At 41.3% G+C, this 15402-nt stretch overlaps 1 protein-coding gene across 1 annotated transcript in view; it reads left to right on the top strand.

The window, feature by feature from the left end:
- Positions 1–5587, top strand: part of SLC30A10 (solute carrier family 30, member 10) — an 18446-nt gene extending 12859 nt beyond the window's left edge. Inside the window, exons 3-6 of the mRNA XM_009994801.1 lie at positions 4–192; positions 620–703; positions 4120–4356; positions 5112–5587. Of these exons, the coding sequence (XP_009993103.1) occupies positions 4–192; positions 620–703; positions 4120–4356; positions 5112–5587 (986 nt within the window). The remainder of the gene's footprint in view (positions 1–3; positions 193–619; positions 704–4119; positions 4357–5111) is intronic.
- The last annotated feature ends 9815 nt before the right edge of the window (positions 5588–15402 follow it).

Here is a 15402-nt window from a genome sequence, read left to right as displayed (position 1 = left end):
CCATCTTCGTGGAGGCCGCCCTCCGCCTGGCCAGCCCGGAGCCCATCGACGATGCTCAGCTGGTGCTCATCGTCGGCACCCTCGGCCTCGCCGTCAACCTCGTGGGGCTCCTCGTCTTCCAGGACTGGAGCTCCTGCTGCCGCTGCCACCGCCCCCCGTCGCCCGCCCCGCCCGGGATGGAGGATGAAGCAGGTGCCTTTCGGCTGCATCCTCGCCTCGCCGTCCAACCTTCTTCCCCGCACCGCTCCCCACCCCTCACACCTTTCCCCGTCGCTCTCCGTCCCCTCCCTTCTGCCTCTCAGCTCCTGGGACCCGCCGACCCGCCCAGGCCCGTCCTCTGGGCCCTTTCGGAGCCCCAAACCTGCCCCTGGGCCCCAGCGAGTTTCCGTGAGCTCGCTCAGACACCCTGCCTCTTTCTCCTTGTACTTTACACCCTCGGGAAGGGGGGAGGGAGGCATCGCTCCCAGAGCTGCATAGGAAAATGTTTTGGCTTGGTTTTTGTTTCATTTTCTTTCCTTTTTCTTCTCGTCACCTTTGAAATAAGCTGGTTTTGAGAAGGATGATGTCTTTTCTGTTTGTAGAACTTATACACAACACAGCGTTTCTTCTTTGAATGCAGGTGACTCCCCAAATGACCAAAAGAGCCCTGAAGAGGGGCCTGAGAGGAAAAAACCAAAGAAGTCTGAAGCCTTGAACATCAGAGGTATGGCAGCATACTACTAATATTATATTAACTTTAAACACTTTCTGGTTTCATTTTCAGATTATTTTATTATTATTTTTTTTTTAGTATCAGTAAGAAATGGAGCAAAAGCCCAGGATTCATCTGTGTATAAGGGCCCAGTTACTCTCAGCAAAAAGGTTTTGGTTGTATGAAATAGCATAGATATATGTAACAAAACAGTGTGGTGCTGATTTGGCTCTGAGTGTTTGCATTTTGATCTTAGCTCTTTAGAAGAGTGCAGCTGAACTTCTTGGAAAGGAGACAAAGGCTCTTGCATCAGGCACACATCACTAGAGGCCTTACGGGAAGATAAAGCAGGTATCTATGAGGTGCTTCTTCGAGGGTCACTGCAGCAGCTGAGCACTTTTCAACTTTAAAATGCTTTTGGAGAGAAAACAGAATTTCTTTAAATCCTGAGGTTAACAATGTTTTGTCATCAGCATGAGGAAGACGTGCTGAAACTGGTGCTTCAGCACAGTGGTTTTTCCATGTCCTTGAACTGTGAACCTTGTTCCCGGCAGAGTCGGTCACAGAACCAACCTTTCTTACCTTGTCTCTGAGTATCTGCACATTGAAACTGAATAGCAACTTCAAGGAATCAATTAGCCAAGTGTCTCTCTTCCTGTCTGAATAGGTGTTCATATGTATGCACATTTATGTACCTGTTCTTGAGCAGAGCCCAAAACCTTTGAGTATATTAAATGTTGAGTTTGTCCCTCAAGGAAAGAGCTGTCAAGTGTTCAGAAGTATTTTCAGGGTTACACAGATGTGTCTGTAGGGGAAGACACTCTGGAAATCAAAGCATGTACTGGAGCCACAACACTTTCCTGAATGTCTAGGAATTGTTGTTACAGGATGTTATGGCATTAGAGTGGTAAGAGGACAGGAGCAGGAAAAGCGAACTGTCACTTCCAGGGATGGAGGAGAGAATATAAGAAATTGCTGAGTATATTTTAGAGGAGGCTTTACTTGCCTGAACAACAGTACTTAGGCATAATGATGCTGGAAACAGTAAAAAATGTCTGAAGGATAAGGAGTTTTACATCAGTTATTTTCAAGATACCTGTCTTTGATTTTTAAAAAGAGACTTCTTCTCTAAGCGCTACTTTAGCTCTGGTATGTAATCTTTTCAAAGTCTATTCTTACATTCCTTACAAATGCTCCTTGCTTCTTCAGCCAGTGTTACAGATACGTGTCTTTCAAATTCTGATTTAAAAATCCATGTTTTTTTCTTTGCTGCTGTAAATTAGTTACACAGCTATACTTACTTCATTGTCACTTGTCAAAAAATTCTGTGTGTTATAGAAGTGGAGTGTCCCTGAAAAACATGGCTGGGCAAAATGGATTGGCAGAGAAATTGGTTCCTTGATTTTTAAAAGTGGTAGGAACAGAAATCCAGACATTCTGCCTGACAGGCTTAATTATAGTAGTGTAAAAGTATTCCTTTTACTTCTTGAGCATATGCACAGTAGTTCAGACTTTCCAACATAAGCTGCTGGAAATTAGGCATTACCTGTTGTCATGGCATACTGACTCTGTTTACTAAAATTTGATTTTTTGTTCTATTTTATGGCTTTTGGGGGTCTATAGGGAAATATATTAGTTTCTGTCTAAGCCCTCATTGTGTGATGGGTAACCAAGATGGACATATTAAGAATGTTAATAACGTAAAATAAGTGTTTTCCAAATTCCATATTCTTAATTCATAATTTATCATAATTTTTTTAAGATATTTGTTTAATTTCTTAGGTTTTGTGTGTTGTCTTTTTGTTTTTTTCGTTGGTTTGTTTGGGTTGTATTTTTTTTTGTTATTGTTTTGTTTTGTTATTTTTTTTTTTAAGCTGTGCTCTCTAGTTAGTTTCCTTGGCAATTGCATCCTGCCTGTCCCTCTTCTTCATGCAATAGTTGATAGCCCATGCTGAATCAGGATTATTTGTAAATGAAAAGGAAACACTGCAACTCTGTTAGGAGTAAAGCCCCGTGGGAGTCTGCCAAATGGGGCAGAATATGCCTGGGTCTAGCAGAAAGAACTGCACTCACTGGAAGTTTGTACTTTCTTATCTGACCCAAGTGATCTGGAGAAACTCCAGTGGTTATTGCCTTCATTTCTCATGCTGAAGATAAATGTTCATGCGAAGAGCTGGCAAGGAACAGCGGCACAGGCACAGCTCTAGGTCTAATCCAGTGTCCAGCATCATCAAAGAGTCAAAACTCTTTGCTGCATAGTTAATGAGTTTCAAAGGGAGCCTTTTTACAGCTTCTGCAGCCCGGAGGGAGCGATTAAATTGGAGTGAAGCTCTTGAAAGTGCTTGTCATAGGGATGTAAAAAGGAGATAGTCCATTGAGACGATCAGTGTAAAAAGTATTGACAAAAAATTAACATAACCTATTTGGAGATGTTATGAAGCAAATTTCATTCCAACCTATGCCTGAGACTGAACAGGAAAGGCTGACAAAACTGGAGTGCATTTGAGCCATGACAGGAAGAGAGAAGATTAGGTAAAGTAGTAAAACAGAAAAACAGAAAAAACCCCAACCCAAATGAAGAAAAAAAAGCCACACACCGAAAAAAAAAGGAAGAAAAAAACTAGTTCTTAGATTATTGCAGCTATACAGCAAGAAGACTACTTTGGTCATTACAGTTGAAAGGGCAGCTAAAAATGTGTTATTGCAAGAGGCTGGTTTGTGTCATTACCTTTTGTGCAAAATTCGCCTAGAGATGAAAAAAGTGGTACCCAGCTTTCCTCTCAATTCAGAGTAGTCCAGGCACGTATTAAACCATGGCATCCATGAGAACCACTCTCAAACCAGATTGTGATATTTCTGTGGCTAGCAATGTAAGTGAGACAAGGTTTCATAGGACCAGTAATCAACCTTCCTCCAAAAATTGGGGTTTGAGGGCGTTTGGAGCCATATGAATGGGCTTCGGTTTCACTTAGGTCATTTTTCAGACAGTGTCATAGAAACTGATGGAGGAGAATAACCTACTGGGAGTAGTGAGTCTGTGGCTCTCTTAGGTTCTGGGGTAGAACAGATGGATTTAGTAATCAATTTTTAATTGAGAATCAGTGTGCCAGGATCTCTTAATAATCTGCAGGCATTTAAGCCAACACATTTTATGTTGCCATGGCATTGCAGTTGGACCACAGTTGCTAGTATAACCCTACATGTTTAGTAATGCATCCCACTTAGGCAGCTCTGGTTCAGAGTCAGTATTTCCCTTGCTTTATTTTTTTTTTTTTTTCTGAAAGCTGTTACTGAAAACTTTGGTTATGCTGCTAGTGCTTGGAATATTGCATGTTTCATGTAGAACAGACTTGAAAAATGCAGCTTTCCTCTCCTCCCCCCCGAAACACCCCTCACCCTACTACTGGAAATTGTGACATTTGTTTCAGGTGTTCTTTTGCATGTTATGGGAGATGCACTTGGATCTGTGGTCGTGGTAGTTGCTGCTACAATCTTCCAAGTACTTCCCCTGGGGGATGCTCCATGTAACTGGCAGTGCTACATCGATCCAAGCCTGACAATAATTATGGTGTTCATCATCTTGTCTTCTGCGTTCCCACTTATCAAGGAGACCTCAACTATTTTGTTGCAGATGGTTCCCAAAGGTGTTAATATGCAAGTACTGAGTAAGTAAAATTTGTTGTTGAAATGCTATTAATTTTAATTATATATTTCAATGCATATGTTATTTCTGGAATGACATGTTTGGATTATTTACTTATAATAGCTCTAAATTCTCAAGAACTGTGAGAAATGGTCACATGCCTGTGTCCTAGCAACATGATTCAAACCTCTCTGGATTAGTTAAAGCATGCATTTTGAGAATGTGGTACTTCAACAAAACATAAAAATACCAGGTCTTGAGCTGTTAATGCTTTGTGTGGGGTGTTTGTGAGAGAAACAACACTGAATCACAGTATTTCCCAACCCTGCAGCAGCTTCTTCCAAAAGGCTTCCAAACCAGCTTAGAAATATCCATTAAGGCTGGTTAATTTTGTAGCTCTCTGGTGTTGTTCACACTGGTTAATTGTGGGATAGCACTGGTTATTTCTGGAATTCCACCATGCTCAAGGGGTAAAGAAACCAGAAGATGTGGGCTCTTGGCTGAGGAAGCAGTGCTCTAATGCTGCTTCTATCAATGGCTGGTAAATTGCCATTAGAGCATATGAGGGATGGGGTGAAACCAGAACAAGAGTGGCCTGCTCATGTGGTCATCTGGTGGCTGAACTGAAAGCAGCTGGGAGTAGACATATTTTACTAAGTATAACTCTCTTTAAATTGATAGTTTGGAGACTGCTGCTTTCATGTAGGGCCTTTAATGGGAAAGCTAGCAATTAGCCAGTCCCCAAAGCCTCTAATATCTTTCTCTTACATCTTCCAGCTGACAGACTAGCTCGTGTACCGGGGGTTAGCAGCCTTCATGAGGTGCACGTTTGGGAGCTCGCAGGTGGGAAGAATATTGCTACTCTTCATATCAAGTGCCAAACCCCTACCGATTACCAAGATGCTGCTTATAAAATACGGAAGGTTTTCCACGATGCAGGGGTCCATTCTGTGACCATCCAGCCTGAGTACATTGACCACAAGACCTCCCAGCTCCTGTGCAGCTCTCCCTGCATCTCAAAATCCTGTGACTCTCAGCTGTGCTGCAGTCAGCGGGAGCCCTCCCTGGCTAAAACCAATGGCTATACTGAGAAAAACAACAGTCACCGTTCTGCTCTGCGTAAAGACAATGGTTCAAGTAGAAGTGATATTGAAATCCCTATTGAGTCCCCACTGGCAGAGGACAGCATTAAAAATGTGAAAACTCGTGGTGTGTCTGATGATAAATCACAGTTGAGCAGTACACGACTTTAGGCAGTTCCCTCTACCCAGCGTAATAATGTTTTCCCAGAACAAACGTCTCCTGGCTGGGAGGGGGGGCATCAGTGGTTGTAGCTGAAGTTGGTACAGCAAAAGAGTTTCATGATTTGGCTGTAAACCAAAATACACCTAAAACCCCCTTGTATCTGAAATAAGGACTAATATTTCCAAGAAGGGTGTTGCATTCGTCTAAGGTTTTTCTGATACAGCCTAACCCAGTTTCTTGCCAAACTATATGTGAATTCCTGTTAGAGTGGATGGGGTGTCTTGTTGTCTGCACTGATGCTTGCAGTTAATGGCCAGTGGCACTGGGAATGAAACTCTGGCCTTTTCTGCTGAAGTGAGCTGTTTCCTGAAAGTCTTGTGGCCAGTTCATTATGGTACTTGGCTAAAGTACTGTATGTAGGTGATGTACAGTGGAGATGCTTTCTTTAAACCGCATTTTTGCACAGACAGTTCATGTTCAACCGTAACACTTGTGCTTCTGGCCAGTGGGGTTTGTGAATAAAATTGAGTGTCTAAGGGAGAGGGGAAGCACTCAGGAATTTTGATTTACATTGTTTTCTTGATTGACTCTTGTATTTAGGGACAGAGCAGAAGCTGTTCTTGCTTCTCTTCTAGTAATACTGGAGCCTGAGCCTAATCACAGATAAATATGCTGAAGAATACTCTTCTCATCCTGACATCAAGGAAATTCTAGCATTGTCTGTACTGATCCTAGCAAATGGAAATGCAGGCAGTCTCCCTGTTATCTTTTACCTTGTTCACTGTAGTGATTGTACAACTCAGTGTTTTTAATTTTTTTTTTCTCCTGGCAACAGAAATTAGAATAGCCACTGCTTTAATTAATAATTTTGCAGGATGATTGCAATATCTTAAGCACCTTGTGTCTGTTGCTATTCATGCTGAATAAATAAGCTAATGCATTTATTATGAACAGTTAAAATTCTGCAGTTCTATTATGAGACACCATTGAATATTTTATTAATTATTAAAGTCTCTTTAAAGTTTATATTCAGTGTTATTAATTAGAGGAAGCTTTAAAAAATATCACAGGGAATTTTTCCTTCTTTAGTATTAATTATTGATTTATTTTAAAGGTCTAAGCCTTCCCCTTTGTCCTCCCCTAGCTTCCCCTGCCCAAAAGAGTATTTTAAAGTATATGTAGTGAAACAGTTCCTTTATCTTTTTGCTGCTTGCCCTTTTATTTTTATTAAGGCATGCAGGGGTGCTATAAGGGAAACAAGATGATGTGCCCTGTCACCAGTGCTGGATTTGGGTCAGGTCTGTTCCCCGCATTTTTGGGAGAGGAAACCCATTACCTAATCCATGCTAAGTGCAGTACTTAGCTTCACTGCCTATGCAGACCAGGTTCAGAAGCTTTCAAATACATTTTTGTGTCAAAAGCAGCCTTTCAATAGTCTTTGCAGGCTATTTTATTCCTTTGGTTTGGGTGATGCCTCTATAAAATAGTAGTGTCTTTACTTCAGTGACACCTTAACAGAAAGGGAAAATTGATTCCCTGCCTGGGCTGGGAAAATACCAGGACCTCCTTGTAAGGCTGACTCAAAAGCAGCCAACTGCTTATTAATAAGGATGATTACATTGTCAATGATTATTAAACCACACAGCAGGGTATATAGCACATTTCTAGATTTGTAGTTACTCCTTTTACACAGATACTTGGGTTAATATATTTTATAGCCTTCTATTGCAGGTTTGTATTATATAAATTAAAGTACATGTTTGTATAATTTAAAGCTTGGTCATCCAGTCTCTTTGATTCTGTTGGCAGCAGCAGAGGTGAAAGCAGCAGGATCTTGCTTGGCAGTTATTGCATGAATTAATGTAAACCAGGAAACGTTTTAAGAATTGCTCTGTCTTTTAAAAGTGTGTGGCATAAAGTAAAACACCTCGTTCTTCAGTTCTTTTTTTTCTTATTTAAATCTATGACAATGTTTAAATGCTGGGGTTTAGATATAAATAACAAATACATTTATAGGCTTTTTGAGAACTGGAATAGGAAGCTCCCAAAATAACAACCAAGTCTATGGGAGAACCTACTTCCCAGATATCTTTTAAAACAAACACCCTTTCATAATTATGCATTTTTTCCTTAAATCAGGTAATTGTTTTATATATAGAGTTTATTATATGATTGAAAGATTGAAAGATGGAATAGCAGTACTGTTTACTCTGGTATTGGAGAAAACTGTATGTGTAGCGTTCGGGCATTTGACAAAATGGACCATATATTTCTTTATCCTTCCAGTGTTTGTTAGAACTTTTGTTATCTATTTCTGAAGTTTTTAAAAGTGTTGTAACCTGAAAATACAATGAAGTAACATTCTGTAACTTTTATTTATTATTTTTTTTTTCTTGGCTGGTTGAATGTACTCATATTGTTGCATGTGAATAAAAAGGAAAATACCAGGGATTATAGAAATCTTCAGGTCTAAAAAACAAGCAGATGAAAATTTCCTTTTTTAACTTAAGCAAGAAAAACCAGCAGAGCTGCATTATTGATGAGGTGAACCTTGCATTTTCTGTGTGGGGCCTTACAGCCTATCAGCTTTCGTTTCTGAATCAGTATCCTTGCCTTCATTTGAGTCCTGCAGCAACATATTTTCCTCCAGTGCTTTAAGTGTCTTGCAAGTCTTCTGGTTGGCCCCTCTCTACTTCTACAGAAGACTTCAATCCAATCAGTCTCTATTCTGTGTTGGCTTGTTTCCCTTCAGTTCTTGGCATATCTGTCCTGTTTCTTTTGATGTATGCTCACCTTTTTTTGAAATACAGTGTAGTTCAGTATTTGCCCTTCTCTAAGAGCATTCATTCTATATTCAGTTTTGTAGTGTATTGCACTGCCATTAAAAAACTCTCTCTGGCCTCTTCATTTTAATAATCTTAAAAAGCTTAATTGCTTTTTTCTCCTCCAATTCAGTGATGTAAAATCTCTGATGACTGCAGATTGTGTGTGCTACCCTGTCCTCTTCAGTCGCTCCCTTCTGATGGCACCATTATGGCATTCAGTGTCTCTTGCAGTGGTTGCCCCTGTCTGTCCGTCACTGTCTGTAGCAAAGGAAGTTGCTTAAAACACAGGTGGCTTTCAACAACTTGTCCAGCTTCTGTGGCCCTCTGATTGACAACCAGGAGCATGTGTGACCTACTTATATGAAAATGAAACATTTTCTAGCCTTGGCAGATAGTTCTGGAGCAAGACTGAAATCTGGAAAAAATGAACATGGCATTGAACACAAAAGCAATTTACTGGCCTTCATCAGTCGCAGGCAAATTCAGGTTTTTTGTCATCTTTTCATACGTTACCCTTCAATCAAACATGTCAATTTGATAATTTTCTGTTCTCCTGTAACTCTTTCAATGCAGATCTTGCCTTTGCTCTTCTATGTAAAGAAAAAGAACTGATGCTATTTTTAGGAGTATTGCATTTGTTTTACGAAGTTTTCAGTTGACTTCCTTTTCCTTGTATTCTTTGACCTATTTTAACTCGTAGTGCAACTGTGTTTTTTTTTCTTCTTAACATTTTTCTTATTCTTTGTCTCTTTAATAAAAGCAGTATGGTTTTGCTGGTCTCCTCATCATAGTGATGTGCATAAAATTTAGCTTAGAAATACCTCTTTTATGCACTGGTTTAATTTTTGCTCTCCATTTTATTTCAATCCACCTGCTTTCTGGTTTTGCTATATGATACACTTCACCATGGCAGACCAGTTTTTGACCTGGTTTAGTTATCCCAATTCTTTCCCCCTCCCTTCTGTGATTATTACACTTACCAGCCTGAATACTCCTTTTTGTGCTGAACTTTGGGGGGAATGTGCCAGCATCTGCATTTTTCCAAAGTGAAGTTCATCACCCAAGGTCTGTGAATGGCTTGATGTGAGTTATTCCAAGGACTGTTTTATGTCTTGTGGTCTATGTCAAAGTGTTGTCTAAGTAATCATCCTGGGATATAAATATTTATATTTAAATTCTTTATAAATATGCCACTGGAACCAACTTTTTTTAAAAGGTTGGTTTCTAAGGCTGAGAAAGTATAGTGAAATCACTAGGGTCCATTAGTCATTCATTAACACCTTAGAGGAAAGCTTGGATTGTTAATTGGAAAGTAGATAAAAGGGACATTTCTGAAAAGATAATTCTAACACTATGAAGATTTCTATAGGTTCTACTACTGACTCTGCTGTACAGTTGAAGCACTTTCTATGTTAAATACTTTTATTTGAGCAGTGATACCTTGGTATGAGGATGTCACTGTATAAAGTTGTTACATTTATGGAGTTGTGTTGCTTAAAACTTTCCTCCAGTTTTCTGTTCATTATGTGATTTAAATAAGGTGCCAAAAGGTAATTTACATGATTGCTGAGTCAATGGATGGAAAATCTCACTGTGGTTTTATTAACTTGTAGTGAAAAATTATGTAAAGTTTTATGTACAGGTAATTTTTTTTTTTTTTTTTCCAAAATGAAGTTTGGATGTCTTGTAAATAAAGTGTATTTTTAAATAAATAAGCCTCTTTTCCTGAGCTTGATGTGTGGTAGCAATAGGGAGCTTGTGTCAGTTTGGAGAGTCTTAAGATATTTGTATGAGTGAATTTTGTGCTTAGCCTGTGAGCATGTTAAAGTCAGGATTAAAACTGCACACTAAAAAGCTCTTTTTTCTTGTCCTAAAGTGTTGGCTTTTTTTTCAACATTTGTTAGTCCAAACCTTGTCTCTTTGAAAAGAAGCCCCAGGATCACTTGGGCAGCCTTTCTGTGATTGTTTTAGTGTACAGCCAGTAACAGGTTATAATTACGTTACTTACCATCAGATGTCCAGAGAAGTCACTGGAGCAGCCCTGTAGGTTTGTAGCTGAGCTTGTCTCTGCTGAAGGGTGGTCAAAGTTTAACACCATTGAAGTGTGGTCCCTTGCTCTGATGGGTTTATTTTCTTCTTTTAGTGGGGTAGCTAAAGTGCTTGTTGTCTGATGCAGGAAGCACGTATCTCAGTCAATAGAGACAGCAGGTATTTGAATAACCATGAAGCATTATTGACTACTTCTATATTAGTAGATTAAATACACCTGGGGGTATTCCAGGGCACAGAGACCAACTGGCATGGAAGAGCTTGCGTCTGTGTAAGTAAAATGTGGTCCACCCCAAAAGAGGGTGGCTCCATGCTGATGGCTAATTGAGATTAGGTCCTTGACTCTGGACTGTGCTTGGGAATGGCTTGAAGGATCAATAATTGCCACAGACCATGAAATGCTTGAACAGATACTTAATAATATAATATGTATATAATAATCACGGTTCATCCCCAGGCACTAATTGGCTAATGTTGGTGAGCCCCAAGTCCCTCAGCCTCTGTGCCGTTTTGCCAGGTACCTGCAGACAGAAAAGGAGATGAAGGTGGTGGTGTTTTTTTTGGGATCTGGGGTTGAAAGGTTTTCCCTCTTTCCACACCTACGCTATGTTGTATCAGCGTGCAGGGTGAGCTGGGAGGGGAAAGGCTGCCTAGATCAGCAGTGCAGTCAGCAGATAAGCCTATCATCACTCTGCTTGCGTGGCTCTGGAAACAAAAGGCACCAGGCAAGTGGCATGTTCTTTATGGCATTGCACTTTGCTTTACCTCCCCCCAGCCTTAGGACATTTATTGGTTTTATTTTTAAGCATTCACCCATGTTTAATACAGCTCTGTGTGTGTGCAACCTGCATATTGCTGACCACCCTGTTGTTATGAGATGAAAATTGAACTGTGTCAAGAGGCTTTGGGGTATGTATAGGAAAGTGAACCTGTAGACATTATGCAAGTCACTGAAGCGGTACAGCAGGTGCATGGCCTAGCCTACAGAAAGTTTTGTAAGGTATTGTGTAGTTCAAGAGAGATAAAACAACCCTTTTTTCAATATACACCTTAAAAAACAATCTTGTAAAAAGCATCTCATGTGGATGAGCCAATCCCTCAAGTTTTAAAACAGAACTACAGTGGGAAACCAGCACGAATGCCATGTTATCTTGCAGAACAGCGCTTGCTTTAATTAGCTATTTCTCTTTAAAACTGCCATACGAAGTAGGGATAGCCTTTCTGCTTAACACACTTTCCTTTGTTTTAAATTGTTGGCAGAACGCGTTTCCTTACAGCACAGTCTGGCTTAAACACCCAGCAGAGTGCAGGATCTACTATGTGATAAAACACCAGCCAGCAGCACAGTACCTGCAGCTCTTGTTGTCATGGGGTCATCTTCCTATTTTTGGCCATCTTTGTTGCTGTGTAGTTTCTAAGAGTATAGGTGAGTGTTTGGTCAGCTCTGAATCTTCTGGGTGTAGCTTGGTAAGTTACAGCAATGGGAGATAATCAAGAGTCCCCAAAAGAATCATGAGTCTTTGCATGATGTCATGAGGAGCTGCTCCATAGCCCTTGCTGAGGAGCAAAAAGGTCCTGCTTCTCCCTCAACTTGCAGTGGTGGAGCAGACCTGTTCTCGTGCTGCAGCAGAGACTTTGTGCATTCCCTGGCATGAACTTCACCTGCTGCTGGAAAGGATTTGCTGAAGCTTTTGGAGAGGCAAGAGTGGGAACTTGCACAGCTCCCTCAGTGCAGCCTCCAAAACCCCATTTCTGAAGAACAGCTATGCTCTCAAGCACAGTTTCTGAGGCCATCCAGAAGTGAGCAGTGGTGTATATGTCAACTTTCTACCTCCCTACTCCCAGGTGCTTTCTACATGAAGGGAAGGGACTGACTTGGAAATGTGTTGAGGCTCTTTTGCAATCTGCCTCAATTCCCATTGTCTTCAGATGTGAGCTTTTAAATCTGTTTGTAGTAACTCTCATTTGCCTCTGCTCTTTAGTATCTGAAATATGAAATCTGACCATCTCTTTACATTCAAAGTCACTGTAAGCCCATCTGCCCTTCAAAGTAATACTGGCTCTTCTTTTATGCTAATAGGCCAGCACGTTATGTCATGAAAGAAAGAAGGAAAGAAAGAAGGAAAGAAGGAAAGAAGGAAAGAAGGAAAGAAAGAAGGAAAGGAAGAAAGGAAGAAAGAAAGAAAGAAAGAAAGAAAGAAAGAAAGAAAGAAAGAAAGAAAGAAAGAAAGAAAGAAAGAAAGAAAGAAAGAAAGAGAAGCAAAAGCAGAGATCCCAAGGTATAGTCCTCCTAAGTGCTATGAAGTTCAATGAATTAGGCTTATTCCTTGTTGAAAGGAAGGGTAGTACATCTCCAAGAAGCCAACTGGTCATTTTGGGGTTAGTGTTTGGGCTGATATGAAGGCTGTCTCCAAAGCCTGCCTTCTGCAGACTGAGCATCACTGACCTTGCAATTCTTTCAGCTCTGCCAGTCCAAGAAGGAAAGGATTCAGCTCTTGAAGAAGGAATGTGGGAGCAAATTATCTGATAGTGGAAGTGAGCACAAGTGTGCTAGCTGCAAGTTCTGGCTATTTTCACCAGCTGAAAATTTGCCCCTATGCTCTGGTCTTCTCCATGTGGCAGGGAACTGGGCTGGTGGCACAGCAAGGGGGCTTACAGAGCAATTCAGTGGTCTCCTTAAGGGGAGGAAGAATTATTTTTCTGGCTACAATGGGGAGCTCCAGGTGCCATGGATCAGTAAGGCAGTGACCCCCAGTCCTGCTGACATTGGTGATTGTTCCTGTACATATATATATATACATATATATAATTTCTGGCAGAAGTCAAAGGCTTCTGGAAATTATGTTTTATTTGAACCCCCTAACTAACACTGATGTTACGTTTCCTTCTGAAAGACAAATGCTGTCTCTCTTAAGCACTCTGTGTCCTGGCCAAAGAGTAATCATGTGAGGCAGCAGCAACGGGAGACCAAGGGGAACAAAGAGGAGCCTGGATCACAGAGCTCTTTCAAAGTAGTTGTTCACTCCGCCAAGGAGTTCGGCAGCCTGCCTGTGCCTTCTTTGAATCCAGCATCTCTCCTACAGCCCTGTGTCTGCCTCTGCATGGGTAAGGGTAACCTTCTTTGTATGGGATACACACACACACACACAAAGCCTAAAACAGTCTGGGCGAATGTGGCCTCAGGACTAGGAGCTTTGAGGAAGAGAGGGATGGAGCATTTCTCTCTCAGAGGATGGAGGTTGTTTGCACAGAATGTACCAGCAGAAGCTCTGCTGACTGAAGGGCAGTTAGCAGAGAGGGTCTGATGCAGTGGAGAAAGGTCTTATGTTTACACACACTGACAAATGTGCATGTACTTAGTTTTACAAGCACACACTTGTGTATGCACACATATATGCTGACATATATATATGTGTATGATACTGACTACATATGACCACATTTATTTCCATCAGCAAATGAAAATTCTTTTATTTAGTCATAGTGCCATACAAGTACTGCTAGCTGGGTATCCCTGGTATATTCTGTCTGGTATACCCTTCCTGCTTATCACTTTGAAATTGGAACAATTCAGTATGTCAGGATTTCATAGTTGTCCTTTAAATATTTGTGCATCTGCTTGGCAGAAACTGCCAGGATCCAGTGGCAAAATTTTGTGTATATTTGGAATATTTTCTGTACCATTAATGATCTCTGCTGTGTGGATTCCAGTTGTGTGAGGCAGCTTTCTGCAAAGTACTGAAGTTGTGCAAAGGGCAGAGGCACAGTAAATGGACTTCCCTTGTGAGAGTCACAGTGCTTCTCCCTGCTGTGGTCGATTTGGGCAGAGAGAAGCACAAAAGTGGTCTTTAAAAGTTAGCTAGACATGCACAGGGAGAAAAGAAGAGGGCGTATATGGCAAAAGTACAACCATTCCTCTGGGGAAAGTCCTCCTGCTGCTTTGTTCAGAGCAGAGTGTTTTTCAGCTGGCAACAGCAGCCATACTACAAACAGCTCTTATCTCCCCTCCTCAAGCATGCTGGCTCCTGCTCCACCCTGACTCTATCTGGGGGCTCCAAACTCTAGCCCCTCCTATCCCTTTGATTATTTTCCTTTCTCGTGCTCTTCCCAGATGCTTTCTCACTTGTCAACCAGTGCCTCCCTAATCTCTTTTCTTCCTTGACCGTCTGTCCAGGGCTGCCAATCTCTCTCGCCAGCATGCTGCTGGCCACCTGGCTTTTGCTGTCTTTTTCTTTGGAGTCCTCTCTGGCTTAGTCCTGGGAAACATGGAAAAGGAAGATGTTCAGAATAGCCAGGTCTAGGGCTTGAAAGGGCAACCAGCTTGAAAAACAACTTGTTCTTTGCAGAACTGCTGCTTAAATTTATACCTAGACCTGGAGGTTGAAAATACACTGCTGGCTGATTTGATCTTTTTGAATGAGTACTATCAAGTGGTGTGTTAGAGGTCAGAAAGTTTGAAGATGTGAAAACTCAGCTCTGACTGATTTCAAGCAGTTTAGAGAAGGGGATCAATACAAAGCAGAGCCTGCAGAATTGCTACTTACGGAAATACTTGTGAACCCTCAAAGATTTTGTGGGACACCATATAACTTCAGGGGTACAGGAAGAATTTGTCTAGACTGCCCATTGCAGCATGGACAAACTGCCTCTTTTTTAAGTCTGGTTTTTGTCGTATTGGTGGCTGGGCTGGCTGGACTGCAGCCAGACAAGGCTGCCGGGATGCTGACCTGCTCTCAGCCCATTCCTTTCAGCCTTTCCCACCTTAGGCTGCTGCCTCCCAGCAGCAGTGCTCAGAAGAAGCCAGAGCATCCTTCTGATGCCTGATATTTCTCAAGACATCATAAGCATTTTAGAGAGCTTGAGGTGAATACAAAATCAAGCTGGACGCACTTGTGTTTGTCTCTTGCTCTCAATTTATTGTTTGGGCTGGGGAAAGAAGGAGGGTGTTT

Source organism: Chaetura pelagica, unplaced genomic scaffold, assembly GCF_000747805.2.
Source record: "Chaetura pelagica isolate M959 unplaced genomic scaffold, ChaPel_1.0 scaffold2, whole genome shotgun sequence".
In the NCBI taxonomy this organism is placed as follows: Eukaryota; Metazoa; Chordata; class Aves; order Apodiformes; family Apodidae; genus Chaetura; species Chaetura pelagica.
The sequence above is the reverse complement of the archived record's forward strand: the minus strand, read 5'-3'. Positions and strand labels throughout refer to the sequence as shown.